This window comes from Bubalus kerabau, chromosome 6, assembly GCF_029407905.1.
Source record: "Bubalus kerabau isolate K-KA32 ecotype Philippines breed swamp buffalo chromosome 6, PCC_UOA_SB_1v2, whole genome shotgun sequence".
In the NCBI taxonomy this organism is placed as follows: Eukaryota; Metazoa; Chordata; class Mammalia; order Artiodactyla; family Bovidae; genus Bubalus; species Bubalus kerabau.
In genome coordinates, this window is record NC_073629.1 from 15,115,952 (window position 1) to 15,139,969 (window position 24,018).

At 43.2% G+C, this 24,018-nt stretch overlaps 2 protein-coding genes across 2 annotated transcripts; both read left to right on the forward strand.

The window, feature by feature from the left end:
• The first annotated feature begins 110 nt into the window (after positions 1-110).
• CCT3 (chaperonin containing TCP1 subunit 3) lies at positions 111-14,837 on the forward strand. The gene is made up of 14 exons (XM_055583976.1): positions 111-305; positions 2,302-2,363; positions 3,052-3,102; positions 3,192-3,254; positions 4,296-4,392; positions 7,403-7,520; positions 8,984-9,170; positions 9,804-9,953; positions 10,876-11,008; positions 11,189-11,270; positions 12,338-12,518; positions 13,248-13,493; positions 13,757-13,888; positions 14,504-14,837. The coding sequence occupies exons 1-14, from the start codon at positions 275-277 to the stop codon at positions 14,606-14,608; spliced, it is 1,638 nt and encodes a 545-aa protein (XP_055439951.1). The 5' UTR covers positions 111-274; the 3' UTR covers positions 14,609-14,837.
• A 5,247-nt stretch (positions 14,838-20,084) lies between these two features.
• On the forward strand, positions 20,085-22,978 carry GLMP (glycosylated lysosomal membrane protein). Its single transcript, XM_055583980.1, has 6 exons — positions 20,085-20,231; positions 20,684-20,941; positions 21,147-21,347; positions 21,476-21,694; positions 22,098-22,354; positions 22,473-22,978. The coding sequence occupies exons 1-6, from the start codon at positions 20,118-20,120 to the stop codon at positions 22,636-22,638; spliced, it is 1,215 nt and encodes a 404-aa protein (XP_055439955.1). The 5' UTR covers positions 20,085-20,117; the 3' UTR covers positions 22,639-22,978.
• Positions 22,979-24,018: the final 1,040 nt, after the last annotated feature.

A 24,018-nucleotide genomic window follows, 5' to 3' on the forward strand; every position in this document is an offset into this window, starting at 1 on the left:
CAAGCGCCTGTGCCCTCGCAGTTCTATCATCGTGCTTTCTCTATCTAACTTGCCCTGCGTTCTTACGCAGGGGGTGGGGCTAAGAATGTCAATTGGTGTGTTTTCGTGCCGGTCAGTGAGATGCACGCAGTGATTGGTGGTGACTCAGAGAGTAGCGGGTTTAGGTGTGAGCCCCGAGGAGGCAGCGTTTTCTGGGCTTCTCTCTGGTTCTCTCTCTCCAGAAGGTTCTGCCGGTTCCCCCAGGTCTGGGTACCCGGGTCTGCATCGCGCCGCCATGATGGGTCATCGTCCGGTGCTCGTGCTTAGTGAGTTGTGGGGAAGGTTGGGAAGGGACTCCCTTCGCCGCCCTCCCCTTTCCGCACTTTACAGCCTTGCCCCAGCCCAGTCGCGCCCTGGTTCGGCCGCGGAGCCTTCCAGTCGTTCATTTTGGAAGCCCCTTCTCCCGTTTCCCTCTTTTCCTAACCCATTTCCCTGTCTTCGCAAACGCAAATTGACCTCACCCTCGCCGAACGCGAGGCTCTGTCTTTCCGGGCAGTGACCTCGGAAAGATGCTTCCCACTCGGCGTTCCGTTCTTCACTCCCAACCCTTACCCCTGCACGCTTCCTTGAGCGATTTTCAGTGTGTAGCTGAATGAATAAATATTTTTTAATTTGGCCTAGCTTTATAACCTTGGTCCATCCTTTAATAGTGGTGTGGCTTCGGCCAAATAAAGATCGAAATAGTTCCATCTTTATTATTAGGGTTAACAGTATTTCCTCGTAGAATTGTGAGGCTTAAATGAGATAAGTAGATAAAATTGTTTAAAATAGGGTCTGGAAACAGCGAGTTTCCTTGGCCACTTTTTTTTATAACTGTTGTCTTGAATTTTCATTTGTCAACCCCTGTTCCTGATGTAACCCTGCTTCTCTCACTGATCATATTATATTAGATGTAATTATCCCTGCAAATGTCTCCTCCGTTGTAGTCTTTCCCACTTAAGAACTGAGTTTTCCCAAATTTCTCAATTAGTTCTTTTTACCTTCGGGAACATCCCAGATTTCTTATTTACTTATGAGTCCCATTTCACTTGTCTTCACCTGGTATGTTTCTATCCTGTGTAACTACTGTACCTCATCCTGCATGATCACTTGACATGCTTGACTAGCCATTTTGCCTTTCTCACCATCTTCTATGTAAAGAATGCTGTTCCGAGATTTTATCTATTTTCTCTACACCTGGAAAATAACTATTTTAAGACAAGCATTCGCTTAACCGAGAAAAAAAACACCTGTTTTTTCCTGATGAATCCATCAGAAAGATCTATGCAGGATTTTAGTTAACACTGCCTGAAATAGGAATCTAAATCCAGAGAGTTGTGTTTAGATTTGATGGGACGGGATCGAAAATTTTACAACAAATTGTAGGGAAAATATAATTTGGAGAGAGGAGTGAGAAAAACAATACATTGGTTCAGTTACAGCCATTGGCTTGTCTCTCATTGAAAGGGCCCTAGGGTGAGTTAGTGGTGCATTGTGCAACCTTTCCGAGGTCCGTGTTAATCCTTGGCAATAGCGGCTGTAACTGATTATGCTCCCTATTAAAGTATATAGTACACTGTAACTGATGGTAAGTGGGTAACTGAGGCATTCTGATTATATCCAAGCATGAAGTGACCATAACTTGCAAACCCCAATACTTTTGAGTGTGTGTGCTCATTCCACAGCACACTGGGGGTCACTGTCAATAATTTATGCTGGGACTGTGGGTATGGTTCACCATATCCTAGTGTGAGAATGTAAACCCCCAGACTCTTTCCGTTGTTATATAAAGAAGAGATTCATGCTTTTTTAGGGACACCAGCCCTTTGAGAATCCCATACAGCTCAGATTATGAATCCTTGCTGTAAATACATGAATGTTTGGTTAGAGGGAAAGTGATGACCAAGATTCCGAAGTGAAGCTTTGTGGATTGTTCTTATTATACCAGGAATTGAAGTAAATAAGTAAGTAGCCATAAGTACATGTGTTTATTTTTTAATAGTTTGTTGAGGTATAATTGATATTTAAAGAGTACAAGTCGATAAGCTTTAATCAGTGTATATATCCATGAAACCTGGGTGTGTGTTTATTTTCAAAGATTAGGGAGTAGCTTATATACAGTGGAGCAATACTGGTGTGTCGCCTTTTTTTTTTTTGAAGGATAATTGCTTTACAGAATTTTGTTGTTTTCTGTTGAAACTCAACATGAATCAACCGTAGGTATACATGTATCCCCTCCGTTTTGAATCTCCCTCCCATGCCTTTTGTTTTTATCTGTTTTAGGCCAGAACACAAAGCGTGAATCTGGAAGAAAAGTTCAATCTGGAAACATCAATGCTGCCAAGGTAGCATATTTTTTTAAGTTGTTTATAATAGTTTGCCTATATTTGTATTTCTGTATTTGTTTGTGATTTGGTGGAAGAAAATTTGATTTCCTTTCCTTCAGGACATTTCCCTTTTGGTGGTAAGGAGAAAGAAGCCTTCCCTCTCTGAGATGTGTCTAATGGTCTTCTCATATTGTGCATATTATATTGCATGTTTGTGTTTGCCTCCCATACTAGACTGAGTTACTTGGGTAAAAGAACTATATTAATTCCCTTTTGTATTCCTAGTACTCACTGTAGATCCTGGATAGGTATATTCAGTAAACATCTTTTGAATGAAAGAATAAAGTAGCCCTGGATATAATTTAGCATGGGGTGGAAGCCACTATCATGGAAGGAAGTACAAATATGTGGATTTTCAATTATCTGTGGACTGCTGGGAAACTGAAGCTGTGAGAGCTATGTCCCTTTTTTTTCCTTGTGAAAAGTTATTTCTTTGCATATCCAGAAAACATTCCCAAAGGGGGAACGACAAGGAACAGAATCTAGCCATATGACACCCTATATTGAAAGTTAGTTGCCAACCCTACTTTAAAAGTGACCTTGTTAAAACACTGGCTCTGTGAGTTGCGCATACCCCTTCCCCTGAAACACACAATCACCATCCTCTGGTTTGTGCTTAACATGTTTTGTATTTTTTTTCCAATAGACTATCGCAGATATCATCCGAACATGTTTGGGACCGAAGTCTATGATGAAGGTAGGCTTATCTCATACTGAAACTTCAGCTACAGGTTTTCCCTTTCTGTTTTCTGGGACACTTAAATATAACCTTTGCTTTGGTCCTAGATGCTTTTGGACCCCATGGGAGGCATCGTGATGACCAATGATGGCAATGCCATTCTTCGAGAGGTATGACTTTTCATTTTGTTTTCTAACGTTTTGCAAAAGACACATAAAGAGATAATGTAAATAATGGTTAGTTTCTTCGGGCTGCTTAGAAGTTACCACAGACTGTGTGACTTGAAACAACAGAAATTTATTCTCATGAACTGGAGTCTGGGGGTCCAGACTCAGTGTGTCAGAAGTGACACACTCCCTCTGAAGGCTCTACGGAAATACCCTTCCTCTTGTAGCTTCAGAATCTTGACCACATTTCTTGGCTTATAAACTGTCCTTCAGTCATATGGCATTCTCTTGTGTGTCTCCACCATCCCAGTGGCTGGATTTAGAGCCTACCCTGATTTGTCCTATAACCCCATCTTAGCTTGATTTCATCTTCAAAGACCATATTTCCAAATATGGTTGGATTCACAGTTTCCAGGGAGTGAGGCATCAGCATGTTCTTTCAAAGGCCACAATTCAACCACCACAACAGTGCTCCCAATAAATTAGCTAAAAGATACTGTTCTGTTCTCAAGAAACTTTAATAGTTAAGTTGTCTAATGCATTCCCCCTCCTTCCCCCTGCCCCACTGCAAAAACTACTTGAAAAAGTGGTTTACTTAGATATCTTGGAGGCCAGTTTTAATCTTTTAATCTGTGATCAAACAATAAAAGGGAGTAAGTGGAAGCAAGAATCTTTAAGAGTTAGGACCAAGCAGAATGGGTTAAGAGGTCTTTGAGTAGTGTTGATTCAATGAATTCTACATTTTTCTTTTTCTAATTATTTATGGCTGTGCTGGGTCTTCATTGCTATGCATGGGCTTTCTCTAGTTGCGGTGAGCAGGAGCTACTCTTCATTGCAGCGTGAGGTCTTCTCATTGCCTTGGCTTCTCTTGTTCCCAACTACAAGCTCTAGGGAAGACAGGCTCAGTGGTTGTGGCACACGGGCTTATTTGCCCTGCAGCATGTGGGATCTTCACGGACCAGGGATCAAACCCATGTCCCTTGCGTGGGCGGGCGGATTCTTAACCACTGAACCACCAGGGTAGCCCTGTACTTTTCTTTTCAGATTCAAGTGCAGCATCCAGCGGCCAAGTCAATGATTGAAATTAGCCGGACACAGGATGAAGAGGTTGGAGATGGGACCACATCAGTAATTATTCTTGGTAAGAAGAGAATGGAAGGTTGATAAGGAAAATTAGATTGAAACATTAGATTTTTGCCAGAGATAATGTCAGTCTTTTTTATATTTTTGCCACACTGCTCAGTATGTGGGATCTTAGTTCCCTGACCAGGGATCAAACCAGCACTCCCTGCAGTGGAAGTGCAGTCTTAACCACTGTACTACCAGGGAAGTCCCCTGAGTCATATTTTAAGAACATTTTTACTAATCCATTAATTATATAACTATTTAAAGAACTTGTTGCTAATTTTCTATGTATTCTCTCCCAACTGAGCATAAAATGTTCATCATGGTAAAGAATAAGTTTTTCAAATGTGTTAGAGTAAATTACAGTCTATTCTCATTACAGTAAATTATTTTCTATAAAGTCACCACAAACACTGAATTAGTGAGTACTAAACCATCACTCCCGGAGAAGGCAATGGCACCCACTCCAGTACTCTTGCCTGGAAAATCCCATGGACGGAGGAGCCTGGTAGGCTGCAGTCCATGGGGTCGCTAGGAGTCGGACACAACTGAGCAACTTCACTTTCATGCATTGGAGAAGGAAATGGCAATCCACTCTAGTGTTCTTGCCTGGAGAATCCCAGGGACTGGGGAGCCTGGTGGGCTGCCGTCTATGGGGTCGCATAGAGTCGGACACGACTGAAGCGACTTAGCAGTAAACCATCACTCCAGGAGGTAGTACAGGGTTAGATGCCTTTGAGCCTCTGGTCACATATTTTATCAAGCATAAATATGTGTTTTATGTTTTCTTTTAAAGTGAAGTTGCTCGGTCGTGTCCAACTGTTCGCGACTCCGTGCACTGGAGCCCACCAGGCTTCTCCGTCCATGGGTTTTTCCAGGCAAGAATACTGGAGTGGGTTGCCATTTCCTTCTCCAGGGGATCTTCCCCACCCAGGGATTGAACCCAGGTCTCCCGCATTGCAGGGAGATGCTTTATCTGCTGAGCCACCAGGAAAGCTCTGGATGTTGTTTTTAAGTAAACATGGTTTGTTTTAAAGATACCTTATTTAATGTACGTTGTTGACTCATTAACATTGAACTCATGCCCAATATCACTGTAACTCACACCTGAACTAAGCTTATCTAGTAATAGTAAGCTCATTGTCTTTATAAGGCACATCAGAGCCTTCTTGTACATGGGAAAACTAGATAGTACTTAAGGGCTTTCAACAGTGAAATCACCAAGAAAATGCACAAATTTGAGGAAAACTTGCCACTAAATATACCACATAAAGGACACTTTTTTATAAGATGAGAGCTGAAACAAGGCAGAGCATTCAGTCTTGCCTGAGAATTGTATGCATTGGGTGCTTTAAATTTTTCATCTCTGCGTGTCTGTGAATGACCATTTAAGTGCAGTAAATACTGATTTTGAGATTACAGATTTTAGTGAGTAGTAAAATAGAGAAATATAGAATCTTAAGACTGAGTCTTAGCTATACATGTTTTAATGGCTAATCTTTCTGTGTTCTGTGGGATCATAAAACATCCTTTTGAAAACTTAGCATGTTGCCTTAGTTTCATAAATTTTAAGTTGATTGTGAAATTTTTATAATAGTATTCATTTTGAAAATATCTGGAGCAACATGAGAATTTTCTGATGGTAATCTTACTGGCTCAGTAATAGAGAATCCTTGGCCACCTCATGCGAAGAGTTGACTCATTGGAAAAGACTCTAATGCTGGGAGGGATTGGGGGCAAGAGGAGAAGGGGACGACAGAGGATGAGATGGCTGGATGGCATCACTGACTCGATGGACATGAGTCTCAGTGAATTCCGGGAGTTGCTGATGGACAGGGAGGCCTGGCGTGCTGCGATTCATGGGGTCGCAAAGAGTTGGACACGACTGAGCGACTGATCTGATCTGATCTGAATAGAGAATCCATCTGCCAACGCAGAAGGCTCGGATCCCTGGGTTGGGAAGATCCCCTGGAGAAGGACGTGGCAACCCACTCTAGTATTCTTGCATGGGAAATCCCATTGACAGTGAAACCTGATGGACCATAGTCCATGGTGTTGAAAAAGTTGAATACCAACAACAGCAATCTTAGTTGAATCTTCTGAAGATACTAAATAGGTTAACTATCCATAGGTCTAGGTATATTAGACATAGCTATTTAAAAAACACCAAAATATTGCCATTTCTGAAGATAACTTCTATGATACTATTCTGGCTGCTGTTTAACAGAGCATAGTCTTTTCTAAGTTATTAGAGCATCTTTTAAAATGTTTGATTATCTTTTAATATACTTAATAGTCACTTATGAATTCTAAAGTATCAAAATCAAACATTTGAGCACATGCCAGAGAGTAGATAGGTGAACTTTGACACATTTGTGTACATTTTAAGAATTAATGTCAAAAAAAAAAGAATTAGTGGACCTGATAATATAAGCATTTTGTAAAAGGCCCTTTTTTGACCAAAATTAATGGTGTTTTAGAAGCAAACTTTTATATGTCAGTGTGTATTTGTATTTCTCTGTGTTTGTGTGTGTTTTAATTAGAATTTAAAAGTAAGGACAGTTTTTAAAAGAAAGGCATTTTACCAATAATTCCTTTTCCAAAGGGTAAGATTTTAATGGGTATTCTCTGGGTGTAGAGTTTTGGTGGGGGCGTTCAGTACCTGCAGTTTGACTACATCTTAGGTATTGAAATAATAATAAGCAAATTGATTTTCCTTTATGTATTTTTCTTTCTTTTTAGAGTCTTTGGAAAAATATTTACTGTTTAAGAAACTGATAACATATGTAGTTAGATCACAGAATTAAGTAAACCCTAGGATCAATCTTGAGTCATTTAAAATGTATCTGATTAGTACTTTATTTCAGAGTTGGCTTGTACAGAGTACAAAATTTGAAATAGTGTTGGCATACCTTTGGGGCAGACCTGCTTTAGAAAAAAAGAGCAGGTATTTTAGAAGCTTTAATGAAGTTGTTTTGATATCCAGATACTTTTTAAGATGTTATGGTATATATATCTTTTCTCAGCTGGGGAGATGCTGTCTGTGGCTGAGCACTTCCTAGAGCAGCAGATGCACCCAACAGTGGTGATCAGTGCTTACCGCAAGGCATTGGACGATATGATCAGCACCCTTAAGAAAATAAGGTATTGGAGGTGGGGACCAGAAGCGGGTGGTGTCGACCAAGGAAGGCCTGAAGACTGATCTGTTCTTAGGTGGTAAAGGAAGGCCGGGCACATCACCAGTAGTTCGTATTATTTTGCAAGGAGAAAGAGGGGAGCAAAATGAAGGGAAGGATAAGGGGAATAAAAGTTTTTAGAAAACGGCCAAGGATCCAGAGCAGACAAATAAAAGGCGCGAGGTTCAGTTCTTCAAAACATGCTTTGGTTACATGCAACCTGCTAGTTTCCATGTTAGACACTGCCTTGGGGAATGTATAGTAAGTGAACTAGAGCTTCACTCCAAAGTTACAGATTGTAGTAGGAGAAACAAGGAGTTAGATAACTGTGATTATTGAGGACTTAATATTAAAATATCCTGCCATCATGTATGATTATAACTAATCCAGTCAGTACTCTCTGTAATACACAGCGTTGTGTAGGATAATAGTCAGCTGTATTCATTAAAATGAAAAGGATGGTACTGAAAATGCTGTTTGAATCCAGTCGAGTTATCACAGAACTTGCCGTTGGTCTGTGTTTGCTGACTGCTATAAGGTATAATAAAAAAAATATAAAAATGTGTGACTTCTACTTAAGGGAATGTCAGTTAAATGAGAAGATGATACAAAATGCAAAACTTTTTTATTAAAACAGTTGTTTAAAAAATAAAACCTATAATCTACTCAATATTCTTGGGTTGTTGGATGCACAAGTACCCCACAGTGTGGAAGCTTTGTATTGTACCGCCTGCTATTAAGAAACAAAGTGTTTGATAACTAGCACTCCTAGAGAATGAGGTGCTTGATTGCAGATAATTTTATGAAGTAAGCTTTATAAGAACATAGAGATACAAAGGATTTATTGAATATTTGGATCTGAGTCATTAACATTCTTCTTTTTATGAAGCAATAACTTTTGAAGCTATTGCTTTTTTCTCTAAAATACATGATTCAACAACTATTTAATGATTGCTTATTGTGTGTCTTACACTGTTAATAAGAGGGATTTCAGCAGTATGAAAATTCGGACAAGATAGTATCCAAGGTCTTCTACGACTTTCAGGATTTTTTAGTTAAGGGATGAAGTTTCAAAGATGAAATGTTTCTTGAGTCAAGTTGTTAAAGTTATATAGAGTGTATATGGTTGGAGTAGACAGTAAAGAGAATATTGTACTGTAAACTCTTAAGTAAATGTGGAGGGTTGTCAGAGGAGGGAGCAGATTATTCCGGGATTTGAGACACCTTCCAGGGATGGGTTAATTGTAAGCTTTCTGAAAAGCAGAAGATGGACAAGGTTACTTCTTGATAACACTTTAGTTTCCTATGAAGAAACAAATTGCCCCTTCTTCTGCCTGTTGGCCCACTGTTACAGCCATCAAGATGTAGATGAGGGATTTCTTAAATATCCAAGACCCCCCTGAGCATATTACCTGTTTTTCTTTTCTCCAGTATCCCTGTCGACACCAGTAACCGAGATACGATGCTGAACATCATCAACAGCTCCATTACTACCAAAGTAATCAGTCGGTGGTCTTCTTTGGCTTGCAACATTGCCCTGGATGCTGTCAAAACTGTACAGTTTGAGGAGAACGGCCGGAAAGAGATTGACATCAAGAAATATGCAAGGGTAGAAAAGGTAAACTCTTCAAGTGTGTACTTTGCTTGCAGAAGAAGTAAGTTTAAATCAGAGGAAGATACCTTTGTTATTAGAACCAGGAAGAAGAGTATTTACTACCTGGAAAACAAAAATCTTGAAAAAGAAGATACTAAAGAGGTATCCGAAATAATTCTGTTAGCTTCACTGCTCTCTCTACCCACGGTTTACAGGGGCAAGGGAAAGCCTTTTTTTTTTTTGTCTGTATTTGTGTGCATATCAGACACTAGGTCAGGAAATAAGGGTTCTACACCATAGCACTAATAAAGCTTTCTCCATCTAAGATTTAAAAGAAGCATTAATAACTTGTGACCAGTAGAGGGAGCCCTATACCTAAAATTCGTGGAACTCTCTTTCAGGAGGTAGAGATATATGCCTCTTTAAATCTTTGTGAATCACTGAACTTCTGTTTCAGCCAACCTTCAAATTGTGTGTCATGGTCTAAGATTGATGTGCTTCCTAGAGAGAAAGAAAGGTGATTGAAGCTGTAGTTGTTTTTGAGATTTGTGGAAAATTTAGAACTCTGAAATGGTGGTTATTTGGGAAAGATGAATGTTTGAAAAGGAAGTTGAGAAGTGTCTCCTGGTTGTGGATTAAAGTAATTCTTTTGCTCAGATACCTGGGGGCATCATTGAAGACTCGTGTGTTTTACGTGGAGTCATGATTAACAAGGATGTGACCCATCCACGAATGCGACGCTACATCAAGAACCCTCGCATTGTGTTGCTGGATTCTTCTCTGGAATACAAGAAAGGAGAGAGCCAGGTAAGGGCATTGGCCCTGTTCCGTAAAGTTGATGTAAGACTCTGTTTCTATACCAAGGAGTTAAGAAGTGCTTGGTACATGCCTACTGTGTGACCTTTATATGTAGTCTCTGATTCTTACAACAACCCTTAAGAGCAAATGATACTGACTTTTATTTTACAGATGAGGGATCTGTAGCTCAGAAAAGTTAGGTTAATTGCTTTAGGAACATACCTTGTATTGGCCAAATCAGGATTTGAACCCAGCTCTGTTTGGCTTCAATTCCAGAGTATCATGCAACCTTTTCTAATGCATTAGTAGAACATGGAGTAGGAGTTAATTGAGCTTTGAAGTGCTAAAAAATTTCCAAAGGACAGGAAACTCAAGGCTCCATCACACTTGAATAAAACAAAGTAATTGAAACTTATCAAACAGTGATTGGGAACAAGAATCATTATAAGTTGGGAGAATTAAGACCCTGAGTTACCCTGCATGCTGACAAGTCAGAGGAAACATTGAACTAAATGGCTATAGGCCTTAGCCAAACTCTCCACTAATTGCATTGTGACTTTCCTTCCGGTAAATAACTAAATGGGGTTAAGCTAGGTGTAGATGATTGTTGGAGCTAAACTGGTGTACAGAGGTGTTGGATCATGGTTTATTCCAGCTCTTGCTTTCTGGGATTCATGAGAGGGCTAAACAGAGGGGTCAGGTGGGGATGTGTGTGTGTGTGTGTATGTGTGTGTGTGACTTGCTCGATCATGTCCAACTCTTTGCAATCCCATGGACTGTAGCCCGTTAGGCTCCTCTTGTTCGTGGGATTCTCCAGGCAAGACTGGAGTATGTTGCCATTTCCTTCTATACCAGAGGGAGTGTAGTAGTAGCTAAAGAGCTTCACTAGTTCAGAATTTTTAATTCATGGTGACTTTTCTTCACCACATAGACTGACATTGAAATCACACGAGAGGAGGACTTCACCCGAATCCTCCAAATGGAAGAAGAGTACATTCAGCAGCTCTGTGAGGACATTATCCAGCTGAAGCCAGATGTGGTCATCACAGAGAAGGGCATCTCTGGTAGGATTCCATTCATTTTTCCAGACTGCTGTTGTGGTAGAAGAGGATGGGTAATTTTTTTCATCCCATGTTGTCATACACTGACCATAATGGACAGGTGATGGTTAGGGTACATGGAAGATAAAAGCAGTTCAGAACCTGGAGTTTCTGGCTTCCAACTTGACATCTCTATTTCCACAGATTTAGCTCAGCACTACCTCATGCGAGCAAATATCACAGCCATCCGCAGAGTCCGGAAGACAGATAATAATCGCATTGCTAGGTGAGTAGGTCAGGTAGAAATAAAATTGTGCTCCTTCCCATGTGTTTTTATTTTGTAGCTTCATAATGTAGTCATCATTATCTGATAAAGCTTAACAGGACACAACAGCCAAATCATTTACAGGTGGAAATAACCTGGGATTAGCCATCTGCCCTCTTCAGAGGTCCTCTAGAGTAACAATTATCTGCTGCATGAGACTCTGTTGCTCCTAACCAGAAGTAAACAGCTTATGCTTAGACATCTGTGATCACCACCTTGGTATAGGGGTCCATTTCAGAGTCGTCTGTTTTAACTAGCTCAGAATATGATAGAACCAATAATTAACTTGATTGGATCCTCAGTTACTGTTAATACAACCTTAGATTGCATTCACTACTTCAGCATGGATATCTAGGCTTAGGTCCATCTTTTTTTTTTTTTTTTAAATGTTAAGTCTATCCTAACATCACATAATATGCCATAGATCCAAATGTGGTTTTATACTTAAAACGTGATTTTATACTTAAAACGCTTGCTCTGAAATGGCGCAGGGCATGCATGTGTATATATAGTTGACTCTGCATGCCCATGAGTAGGGGGAAAGAATGACATAAAAAATTAGCCCTACATTCATTAAAATGGGGTCAGACATATATTTACCTTCCTTCTTGCTTGACCTTTGTTTTGTTTTTAGTGTAGTCCTGTTATTGGCCTTGAGATCTAACTAGGCAATATAGGGCAAGTTCAGCATAGAAATGACCATTATCTAACATGCATAAGAACTCATTTGTCCAAATTTTAGGGTCTACTGAATATACTTGGAATTAAACAGTTTCTCATTATGGTAATTATCTTAGGTATGTACACTTATAAAACTATATTAGTTTAAGGAAACTTTACCTCTGTATTTGGAAATCTGTTTCACCAGGCAGCCAAGACCTCTCAAGTTTGGTAGAACTGTTACTAGCAATCCACTTTTGCCCTTCCTTTATCCCCCACCACAGACTCTAGGGACCAGGAAGGTGAGTAAAAGTATCTGACATCATCTGGTCTTCTCCCTGTCCCCCTCCTCCCCATCTAATCACTAGAGCCTGTGGGGCCCGGATAGTCAGCCGGCCAGAGGAACTGAGAGAAGAAGATGTTGGAACAGGAGCAGGCCTGTTGGAAATCAAGAAAATTGGAGATGAGTACTTTACATTCATCACTGAATGCAAAGACCCCAAGGCCTGCACAATTCTCCTCCGAGGGGCCAGCAAAGAGATTCTCTCGGTGAGTCAGCCTTAGAAGTGTGACTGAATTGAAGTAGGTCATTCCATTTCTTGAGAGTTTCCCAAAGGGCCTAAAATTTTCCTGTTGGCCATTTATAGTTATTCAGTTGTCATCTGAAGCTGCAAATGTTTTTATTTTAAATTGTGATTAAAAATTTTTTAAATGTAACATTTATTGTCTTAACCATTTTTAAATGTATTAGTTCAGCAGTGTTAAGTGTATTCATATTCTAATGCAACAGATCTTTAGAACTTTTATTTTGAAAAAGTGAGGTGCTATACCCATTAAACTCATTGTTTCCCCATCCCCTAGCAACCATTGTTTTCTTATTTAAGTTGAAATTAATAAATATTACCTTTTTTTTCTTAATGAGGTTAAATAACTTACGGAATGCACATAGCTAATAAGTACAGAGTTTCCACTATGCTGTGCAGCCTCCTAGAGTATACAAGTAGACAGGACAGAGTAGGGTATAGGTCTGTCAAGCACAGGGGACAAAAGCCTAATACCCCAGAGTGACACCTCCTCCCCGTGGCCTTCTTGGAATTGTAGTTAATGTGTTTTTCCACAGTTACAGCATCTACCCTTCCCAAAAGGTTGGAAGGACCTTTCTTAGTCTGCCCTCTTTGGTGGTTTACCAAACTTGGCAATCAGGAAGTCCTTTGATGCTTCCGGTTTGTTCCTGAGCCATCGAACTTTGGCTTTATACTGTCTGTTTGCTTTCCCAAGGAAGTAGAACGCAACCTCCAGGATGCCATGCAAGTGTGCCGCAATGTTCTTCTGGACCCGCAGCTGGTGCCAGGGGGTGGGGCTTCTGAGATGGCTGTGGCTCATGCCTTGACAGAAAAATCCAAAGCCATGACTGGTGTGGAACAGTGGCCGTATCGGGCCGTTGCTCAAGCCCTGGAGGTCATCCCTCGCACCCTTACCCAGAACTGTGGAGCCAGCACCATCCGTCTGCTTACCTCCCTTCGGGTGAGTTCCTTTCCACGCTGTTCTCTTAGGTAGGAAAAGCTGTGTTGCGACTAAGGATGGTTCATGTCTGTCCCCCCAGGTTCTCCTGGTAGCTTCTTCCCTTAAAAACTCGATCTTAATTTTTACCTTATTTGCTGTCATTGGCATTTTCTCTTATTCCTGCCTTATCAATCAGTGTATTTGGTTCTTGTCTAATGGTCTCTGTCAGCTTACTTGTTCCTAATATTTTCCCCTTTAACCGTTTATGCTTGTTCCAACTACAGGCCAAGCATACCCAGGAGAATTGTGAGACTTGGGGTGTAAATGGTGAAACAGGCACTTTGGTGGACATGAAAGAACTGGGCATCTGGGAACCATTGGCTGTAAAGCTGCAAACGTATAAGACAGCAGTAGAGGTGAGGCAGTCAAAATCATGTGCTGTGCTGTTTGAGTATTCTTCAAAAGATCTCCCCGGGAATTCCATCCCCCTGCTTATTTTTAGCTCACTTAAAAAGCAAGGTAGTGGGAACTTTCCTGGTGGTCCAGTGGTTAAGACTTTACTCTCCACTTGGGGGTGCAGGTTTAGAATCTTGGTTGGGAGCAAAGATCCCACATGCCTTGGGGCCAGAAAACCGAAATATAGAACAGAAATAATATTGTAACAAATTCAGTAAAGACTTTTTAAAAAATGATCCACATGAAAAAAAGTCTTAAAAATAAAGAGCAAGGTAAGGAATTTCCTGGCAGACCAGTGGTTAGAACTCTGCTGTCTCACTGCCCAGAGCCCAAGTCCAGCCACTGCTCAGGGAACTAAGATCCAACAAGCTGTGTGGCACAGCCAGAAGGGAAAAGTGAACTAGCCCAAGTAGCATCTCTTGCTTAGGGAGAGCTCCATTTACATTCAAGACTATTGAAGGGTAGATTTCAGATAAAATGATAATTATGTAGGAGGAGCTGAGTGATAATGTCTGAAAGAAAACAAGTGTCCTTCCTGTCTGCTGACCTCTTTGGGGCTGTGGTTTTTCTTCTAGACGGCAGTTCTGCTGCTGCGGATTGATGACATCGTCTCAGGCCACAAAAAGAAGGGTGACGACCAGAGCCGGCAGGGCGGAGCTCCTGATGCTGGCCAGGAGTGAGCAGTGGACAAGGCAACTTCAACGCACAGAGCCAACAGAGTCTCCCCCTTCCCTGGGCCAGATTGCCAGGGACACTGTGGATATCTTTGTTTGGAAGGGATCAGGTTGAGGGGCAGCCCCAGTCTCTTTCTGTCCCAGCTCAGTTTGCAAAAGGCACTGACATGTAATTCTTCTCTATTGTAAGCTTTCCATTTAGTTTGCTTCCGATGATTAAATCTAAGTCATTTGAGATGGTTGTTATGTGTTTTTCAACCTTGGGTCATATCTCTGCCTCCTGGCAAGGAGGGAGAAGGCAAAAAACCTTACTGGGAAGAAAGAAGGATGGGGATTGAGGTCATTAGGTAACTTTGTTTTCTTGAGAGGGTATTCTTCACACTTCTCAGTAGATGCTAGTTGGAATGGCTCTTGGAATTCAAAGCTTGATACTGTAAAGCTTAAAGAAGCACAACTTTGCATTCACCACCCAAAGAACAGGAAGAACCTGTCCAAACTATGGTATTCCTTGTGTGTGGTTGTATGTAGAGCAACACCCAGTATGTGCCGGGGCTCTGGCGTTCATCCTAAAGAACATAGAGCATGTGTTTTTTGTACTGTATCCTGTAGCTTTTCAGAACCTTTTCTGTCATTCCTAGAATTCTTTCTTTGCTGTCTCCCAGGGTTCTTCCTGATTCCAGTCTATTCTGGCTTGCTGGCTTATTTTCCTGGTGTGTTTGTGTCACAGGAGGATCTCTACTTTCCCTGCTAACATTAACAAAAGATGTCCCATTTTGTGCTTCATTTTTATCAAGACAAAAAAAAAGTCTTGTGACCCTGAGACTCTGGAGGCTAGGTGGGGCTAGCCTTTGATTTCTTCAGAGACCTTCCTCTGCGCCGTTCCCTGTTCCCTTTGTCCTCATGACTCATGCAACCAGATTCTATCTCCTCCATGACCACAAGAGTTAGTATTACTAAGTTTAATATCAGGTGGCATGATAATGGCTAGCACATAGTGCTTATTGTATAATGGCTATGTTTTGGTCACTTTGCATATATTAGCCAGTCCTTAAAAGGACCCTGTAAGATGGGTAATAACCCTGTTTTATTAGGAATCCAAAGCATAAAGTAATTTGTCCAAGGGTCACAAAAATGGTAAGTGGCAGGCTTAGAATTCCTGTGTAGATAGATGGTCTGGCTCTAAAGTTGAATTTACAACTAGCAATGATGACTGAACAGAGGTGTGCCTGAAAAGGGCCTTTGGAGATCTGCTCTCATCACACCTGGTATTTAACTTGCTGTTTAACCCGGTCTAAAGTTTTCAGCTTTTCCTTTTCTATGAGAGGCTCTGAAATCAGCCTACCTACCTTTTGCTGAAATCCCTGCCTCTACATGAAGTGTTAATTCCCTCAAGAGTTTTCAAACATTAAAGAAAGATAATGAGTTAATTCTCAAAGATCTTGAAGAGATGGTTGGAGGAATTGCCTCCCATTTGTTCTTTACACTTTTCTAGTAAAAACCATTCTGGTTTTACCTCTCATGGTTAAATACATGGATAATTGTACATAGTAGTCTAACCTATGGAAATTCCTCTTGGAATGTTAGATCAATCTCTATCCTTCATCGGAGCTTTCAGAGCCACTTTGTGCTTTTCAAAAAGCCTTTAAGTCATTACCCAAGCAACTATGTTGCCTGCATGGACTCTAAAGTGAAGTGACACCATGAACACAGTTTTTGCTGCCACTTTGACTTTGTCATGATTCTCTGGCAAATTCCTGGATTCAACTAAATTCTATTCTGCGCCTGCCCCCTCATAAAGCAGTGTTTTGGGGGTTGGGGGAGCCTTGAATCCTGCTAAACACTATGTGCTCAGCCAAGACACTTGAGTATATCCTCACATGCCAAGTCTAGAGGTGACACTTGAGAGGGTGCAACTATTTTTTTCTCAAGGAAAGGTTTTTAAATCTTACTGAAGTATAGGTGATGTACAGTGTTAATTTCTATTGTACAGCAGAGTGACTTATATTGATATATATTCTTTTTCATGTTCTTTTCTATTCTGGTTTATCACAGGATAGAGAATGTAGCTCCCTGTGCTGTGCAGTAGGACTTTGTTTATGCATTCTACATAGAATAGTATGCATATTACTAGTCCCAAACTGCCAATCCTGCTGTCCATCCCTAACAACCCTAAGTCTGCTCTGTATGTCTGTGAGTCTGTTTCTGTTTCACGAGTATGTTCATTTGTGTCATTTTGGGATTTTTTCTTTTTCTCTTTTGGATGTGCAACACAGCATGCAGGTCCTAGCCTCTCTGGCCAAGGATCGTGTCCACACCCTCTGCAGTGGAAGCACAGATTCTTAACCACCGGGCCACACCAGGGAAGTCCCTTTGTAGACATTTTTGGTGTGACATGGCCATGGTGACTGGTGTGTGTGTGTGTGTGTGTGTGTGTGTGTGTGTGTGTGTATAAGCTCATAGTTTATCATTTTTATTGGCGTATAGTTGATTTAATCTAGTTTTGATTTGCATTTCTATAACAGTGTGATGAGCATCTTTTCATCTGCCTATTGGCCATTTGTATGTTTTCTTTGGAGACACGTCTGTTTCAGTTGGGTTGTTTTTTTCTTGCAGTGGAATTGTATGACCTGTTTGTATATTTCGGAAATTAATCCCTTGTCAGTCACATCATTTGCAAATATCTTCCAGTACACAGGTTGTCTTTTAGTTTTGTTTCTGGTTTTCTTTGCTGTATAAAAGCTTGTAAGTTTGATTAGGTCCCATTTGTTTATTTTTGCTTTTATTTCTGTTGTCTTGGGAGACTACCCTAAGAAATCATCAGTATGATTTGTGTCAGAGAATGTTTTGCGTGTGTTCTCTTTTAGGAGTTTTATGATGTCTTAAAATTGTCTATCACCTCCCTAGTGGCTCAGATGGTAAAGAGTCTGCCTGCAATGCAAGAGACCTGGGTTCAATCGCTGAGTTGGGAAGATCCCCTGGAGAAGGAAATGGCAATCCACTGCAGTATTTTTGCCTGGAAAATTCCATGGACGGAGAAGCCCTGGGGGCTACAGTCCTTGGGGTCACAGCAAGTCAGACAGGACTAAGCGATTTTTCACATACATAAGTTTGTCTGTAAGCCATTTGAGTTCTTTTTGTGGCTCAGCTGGTAAAGAATCTGCCTGCCATGCAGGAGACCTGGGTTCAGTCCCTGGGTTGGGAAGATCCCCTAGAGAAGGGAAAGGCTACTCCAGTATTCTGGCCTGGAGAATTCCATGGATTGTATAGTCCATGGGCTCGCAAAGAGTCAGACACGACTGAGTGACTTTCACTTTGTGTATGGTATGAGGTGTGTTCTACCTTCTTTGATTTACATGAGACTGTCCAGCTTTTCCAACACAGCTTGCTGAAGATACTTTCCTTCATTCTATACTCTTGTTTCTTTGTCAAAGATGAGTTGTCCATAGGTGTTATGTGTTTACTTCTGGACTCTGTTTTGTTCCATTGATTCATATGTATGTCTTTGTGCCGGCATCAAGCTGTTTCAATTCCTGTAGCTTTGTAGTATTGTCTGATGTTTGGGAGGGTTATGCCTCCTGCTTTGTTCTTTTCCCTAAGGATTGCTTTGGCAGTTCTGGGTCTTTTATGGTTCCATATAAATTTTAGAGTTTGTTCTAGTTCCTGTGAGAAATATCATGGGTAATTTGATAAGGATCACATTAAATCTAAATAGATTGCTTTGGGTAGCATGGTCAGAAAAAAAATGAAAAATTTTCAAGAAACTTGAGTTTATCCTAGACTAGCCATCAGAGGGGAAAAAATGAAATTGGATCCTTTCTTTGTTTCTTACAGCAAAATTAGTTTCCGGCAACTGAAAGATTTAAATATAAGAGCACTAGGGAAAAAACATGAGATTTAAAAATACGCTCATCAGGATTTCCCTGATGGTCCAGTGGTTAATAATTTGCCTGCCAATGCAGGGGACATGAGTTCCCTGGTCTGGGAACATTCCACATGCCTTGGGGCAACCAAGCCTGAGCACCGCAACTACTGAAGCCCACACACAGCAACAAAGGCCCAGCACAGCCAAAAGTAAAATTTTAAACTATATACTTACATATCGGGAATTCCTGGCATTCCTTGGGACTCCATGCTTTCACTGCCAAAGGTGCAGGTTCCATCATGGGTCAGGGAACTTAAGATCTTGTGCTGTGTGGCAATAAATGAATGAATGATAGGGACTCAGAAAAATAGGCAAAAGGTATAAATAGCTCCAGGGAAGCAAAAATAAATGACTAATAAAACATGGAGAAGTGTTTGATTTTATTCATCGGGAAATACAAATTGTTTGGTAAGCACTTTGTTGGAGTGTGGGGAAAATGGGCCCTCAAACATGGTGTTATCAATTGAACTTCATAGATGGCAACTTGAGGCAATTCTGCTGAGTATTAATCTTAAAGATTTGGTTGCAAATATATGAATTGCTGATCATACAGGGATATTCTTTTCAGTGTTTTTTGCCTGTAGCAAAATGTTGGATACTATCAAGGTTCTAAGTATATCTGTGGAATATCCTCCCTGCAATGAAAGACTGGAGAGATACAGAATAGTCCTCAATATATGTGAAAAAAAAATTCTAGACAGTGGATTCCATGGTACCTTATTACACACACAAATGTATATAGTATTATTAAGTATGTATGTGTATATGCAGTCCAGTGGTTAAGACTGCTTCCACCGTAGGGCATGGATTCAATCCCTAGTTGGGGAACTGAGATCCCACATGCCATGTGGTGTGGCCAAAAAAAGAATACATAAACATGAGCACGCATAGAATATTTTAGGAAGGACACATAAGAAACTGGTAATAATGGTTGTCTCAAGGAAGGATCCAGGTTGCTAATATCTTCTGGCACTTTATAAATACTGTACCATATGCATTTATTTCTTAGCTAAAATGACTAGGATTAAGGAACAAAAACAAGAAGTGCATTCATTCAGCCAGGCATGCACTGAGTTATGTATTCAGTTCTATGACAATTATGTATCACTTTCATGTCTTGTTTTGAGGTTTCTTTTCTCCACAGTAAAATTGTGAGCTCTCTTCAAAGACAAGAACCTGCATAGCCGGGGGCTCAATAATTATTAATAATTGACAAAAAGAACCCTCTGAGGTGTGCTATTCCCCCACCGAATTCTTTCAAATTCTCGGCACATTCCCTGCCACAGTCGTTCTGTAGATTCCATTTGGATGTTTGAATCCAGATATCATGCCCCCTTGTAGGTAACTTTAGTGGAACCAGTTGGATAGGAGAGGTTAGGAGTGTGTCTGCAAATCTAGTCTGAGATGGCTCGCTTGCCAGCTCAGTTGGGGATGACAAACTCCTAACCTTTCTGATTCCATTCTTAATTCAAATACTGAAGGGAGGTGGACTCTTTAAGAACTGTTGTGACGGCCCCGCCCTTTTAAGAGATCAGCTGACTCTGTGAGTCACATGACTTCAGCGTCTCTTCCGCCCTCTGAAGTTGGGACCACATGAGCGGCTATGAAAAGCCTAGCCGGGGCTGGGGGTTCTGTGCCGCCAGCCCCATGCTCCTGAGTCTACTGATGGCAGCTCCACTTGGCCTGCTAGGGGAGGAGACCCGCCAGGTGAGGGGCTAGAGCAATAGGTGTTTCAGCATATGCTGCCTTGAAGGGTGGTTGGAATCTAGGACAACGGAAGGGTGGGGATGAAAGGTGCTTGCATTGAGGAGTCGGGGCAGCCGTGGGTCACGGTACAGGATTATGGAGTAGGACGGATGTGGTAGAATCCGGACCCTGACTTAGCCCTGAGTCAGCCAGGTCCAAGCAAGTGTTGGATTTTTTCCTTCCTCTCAGCCGTGTGCCCTGATCTCTCCACCAGGGTTAGGGCAGTTTGGGCTCTCCCCGCCTCTCCTCCAACCCATGTCTGCCCTTGACAGTGAGGTTCTCTTAGCTCCCACAAACATTCCTCTTGCACTCTTTCCCCATCATTTTGCAAGCCCCCTCTCATCCCCAGACATCTTTGTCCTGTGTCTCTCCCTGACCCTGTTCCCCTGACCAGCTTCTACTCCTTGTTCCAGGTGTCTCTGAAGGTCATCTCTAACGGGCTGGACTTTTCCCAGAACCTGCTTCATATTCGGGCAGTGGGCACCAACTCCACGCTGCACTATGTGTGGAGCAGCCTGGGTCCCCCAGCGGTGCTGCTGGTGGCCACCAACACCCCCAACAGCACCCTGAGTGTCAACTGGAGCCTCCTGCTCTCCTCTGATCCCGACGGGGGCCTGATGGTGCTCCCCGAGGAGAGCATCCAATTTTCTTCTGCCCTTGTCTTTACCAGGGTGAGGAGGTTGGGGGAGATCCAAGGGGAAGAGTGCAGAGGAGAGCGTTCATTCTAGAGGGAGAAATTGAAGACTGGGAGTAGGTGAAGTAGAGTCGTGTGTGAGAGCCTAGGGTGGGGCCAGTGAGTGCGGGGTGGTGATTCAGGAGAAAGGTGGACTCGGGCAAACCTTGTCCCTCCCCACCCCTTCCCCTCTGCCCCCACAGCTGTTTGAGTTTGACAGCACCAACATGTCCGATGCGGCCTCAAGGCCTCCAGGAAAATCATATCCCCCGTACTCCTTGGCCAATTTCTCCTGGAACAACATCACTGACTCACTGGATCCTGCCACCCTCAGCGCCACATTTCGAGGCCACCCTGTTCGCGACCCCACTGGGGCTTTTGCCAATGGCAGCCTGGCCTTCAGGGTAAGGATATAGGGAATTTGAACTCGAAAGGCTGGTTTATGAGGGTGGGAGTTAATGATAGGGGTCGCCTTCAAACATATGCATCCACCTGAGAGGTGGGAACCTCTCCCATGCCTCTTCCATCTTAGGTCCAGGCCTTCTCCACATCTGGCCGACCAGCCCAACCCCCTCGCCTCCTGCACTCGGCGGACACCTGCCAGCTAGAGGTGGCCCTGGTTGGGGCCTCTCCCCGGGGAAACCGCTCCCTGTTTGGGCTGGAGGTAGCCACTTTGGGCCAGGGCCCTGGCTGCCCCTCAATGCAGGAGCAGCACTCCATCGATGACGAGTATGCCCCTGCTGTGTTCCAGGTGAGGCTTCCAGCAGAAAAGCAGACAGGTGGGCGTGTGAAGGGGGACTCTATCAGGACCTCAGAATCATTCAACAGTTTACTATTTAGCAATACTTCATTCAGTTCCTTTAAGTGCTGAATACTATGCTAATGCATTTAACCCAGAGGAAGGGCGGTGCAATGTGACTCTTGCTCTGACTGGTGGGATGTGCAAGGGCCTGGGGTCCCAGAGTGGGGAGCTGGTGCAGGCTTGCTGAGTGTTGAGACTGGGAAAGGACTCCATGCCACCCAGCTGCGAGTTCTAGAACCAGGCCTAGGATTCAGGACCGCTCATGACAGGGGGAGGCTGTGAAAGGGCAGGGGAACAGAAGGGCCAAGCATCTTTTGTCCTCCTCAACCTGTGTGTTTGCGTTTCTCCTCAGCTGGACCAGCTGCTATGGGGCTCCCTCCCATCAGGCTTCATGCAGTGGCGACCAGTGGCTTTCTCCCAGAAGCAGGGCAGCCGGGACTCAGCCATGCCCTGCCAATCTTCCCCGCTTCACCCCACCTTGGCATACCTTCTCCCCCAGTCACCCATTGTCCGAGCCTTCTTTAAGACCCAGGACCACTCCTGTGCCTTCAATCTGACATTTGGGGCTTCCACAGGCCCTGGCTACTGGGACCAACACTACCTCAGCTGGTGAGAGTCAAGGCCTGGGCCAGGGGTTTGGGAGGTTGCAGTGGAGGAAGGTTAGGTAGGCCTCTCGGCCTTCCCTCCTAAGCCTGACTCCCTCTCTTTCTCACTCTGCTTGCTCTAGGTCCATGCTCCTGGGTGTGGGCACCCCTCCAGTGGATGCCTTGTCCCCACTAGTCCTAGGCATCATGGCAGTGGCCCTAGGTGCTCCAGCACTCATGCTGCTGGCAGGAGGCCTGTTTCTGCTGCTGGGCCACAAGCGGGACTCTGAATACCAGTCCATAAATTGAGGCCTGCTCTCTAGAGGAAAGGACATTACTGGACCTGCCTTGCTGGTCTGCAGGTTTGAGGGTCAGTATTCCCAGCCAGCTCCTCCTCTTCCGTATCTTCCTTTTTGGTAGGACCTCAGATCAGCCTCAACTTCCTGGGGGACCCAGGTGGGGCTTCCTTCCAACTCTGAGGAGGGACCAGACACAGAATGATTGCTAGAGGGAGGGTCCCCTCCGTGTTGCCTCCCCGTTGCTCCACCATCCCATTTCCCTTGAATGGGACTCACAGGCCTAAATGAGAGAGGCCTTCTGACTGTTTGCTGCCCTGGAAGGCATGAAATAGACTAGTTTTTTTCCCACAGGGCTTGTCTCTCAATGTGATGCGTTGTTGGACAGGTTTGGACCTGGTTCCAGGGAATGAGAGGGCTGGAGGAGGGGTGTGGAAGGCAAGTTCTTTTTGAAGCCTCATTTCCTCATCAGGCCTAGTTCTCTCCCTTGCCATGGGACCAGGCTCCTGCCAGCCACTCTTCAATATGTGGAGCTGGGAGGTTTCTGGTGCAGTTTGAATCAAACAAGGAAGGGACACTTGAGATTGAGGGGCAAACCCGACGGAAGAGCCAAAAAAGACTGTGGTATTAATCATTTATTATTATATACACATTCGGACGGGGTTAACATCAACCACCATGCCTTCCAACCACTCCCAGCCACCACACGTGTGGGCATGCACGCACATACACACACACACACACACACCTCTTAGGAAGCAGGTTTCCCTGTCTGCTCCTCTTCCCACAGGAGAGAGATGACTGGGCACTTTGGAGGTGCAAAGTTACAGGGACCTAAAGGGTTGGAAGAGAGGAGTCAGCCACTCTGGGCTGGAGCAGCTGTAACTGACTTGGCTGAGGCTAAAGGGCCTATGAAGGCCAGTCATGGACGGTCCTGAACCCAGGTCCCCAGAAGGGTTTTCACCAAACAGGAAAGTCCTATTTGATCTGATGCCCAGCCTTTACCTAAGGCATAGGCAATGTTTCCAGTCTCTTGGAGGCCCTCTGCTTAGACACCCAGCACAGGAATGGTCAGAGTTTTGGCTATGCCCTGCCGGCTGCCTCAGGCAGGAGGCTGCAGAGTGGGGAGCAGAGTCCAGTCTTTGTGGGCCCTGGTGGCAGCAGTCAGAGGCTGCTAAGAAAGGAACCATGCCTCTGCCCCTGGTCCCATGTCCTCAGCATTCTTAAGGAACATGGCTGTCCACCTCTTTCCCTGAAAGACTGTTTAAGTCCCTCCCACATAATTGTCCCAGGCTCCTAAGATGAAGGGGAGCACCCCACACTCTGATTGGATGGCACCCCTGTTGGGGCAGTAGGTGGGTTCATCCCACCCAGGGACAAAGCGGGTGGGGCA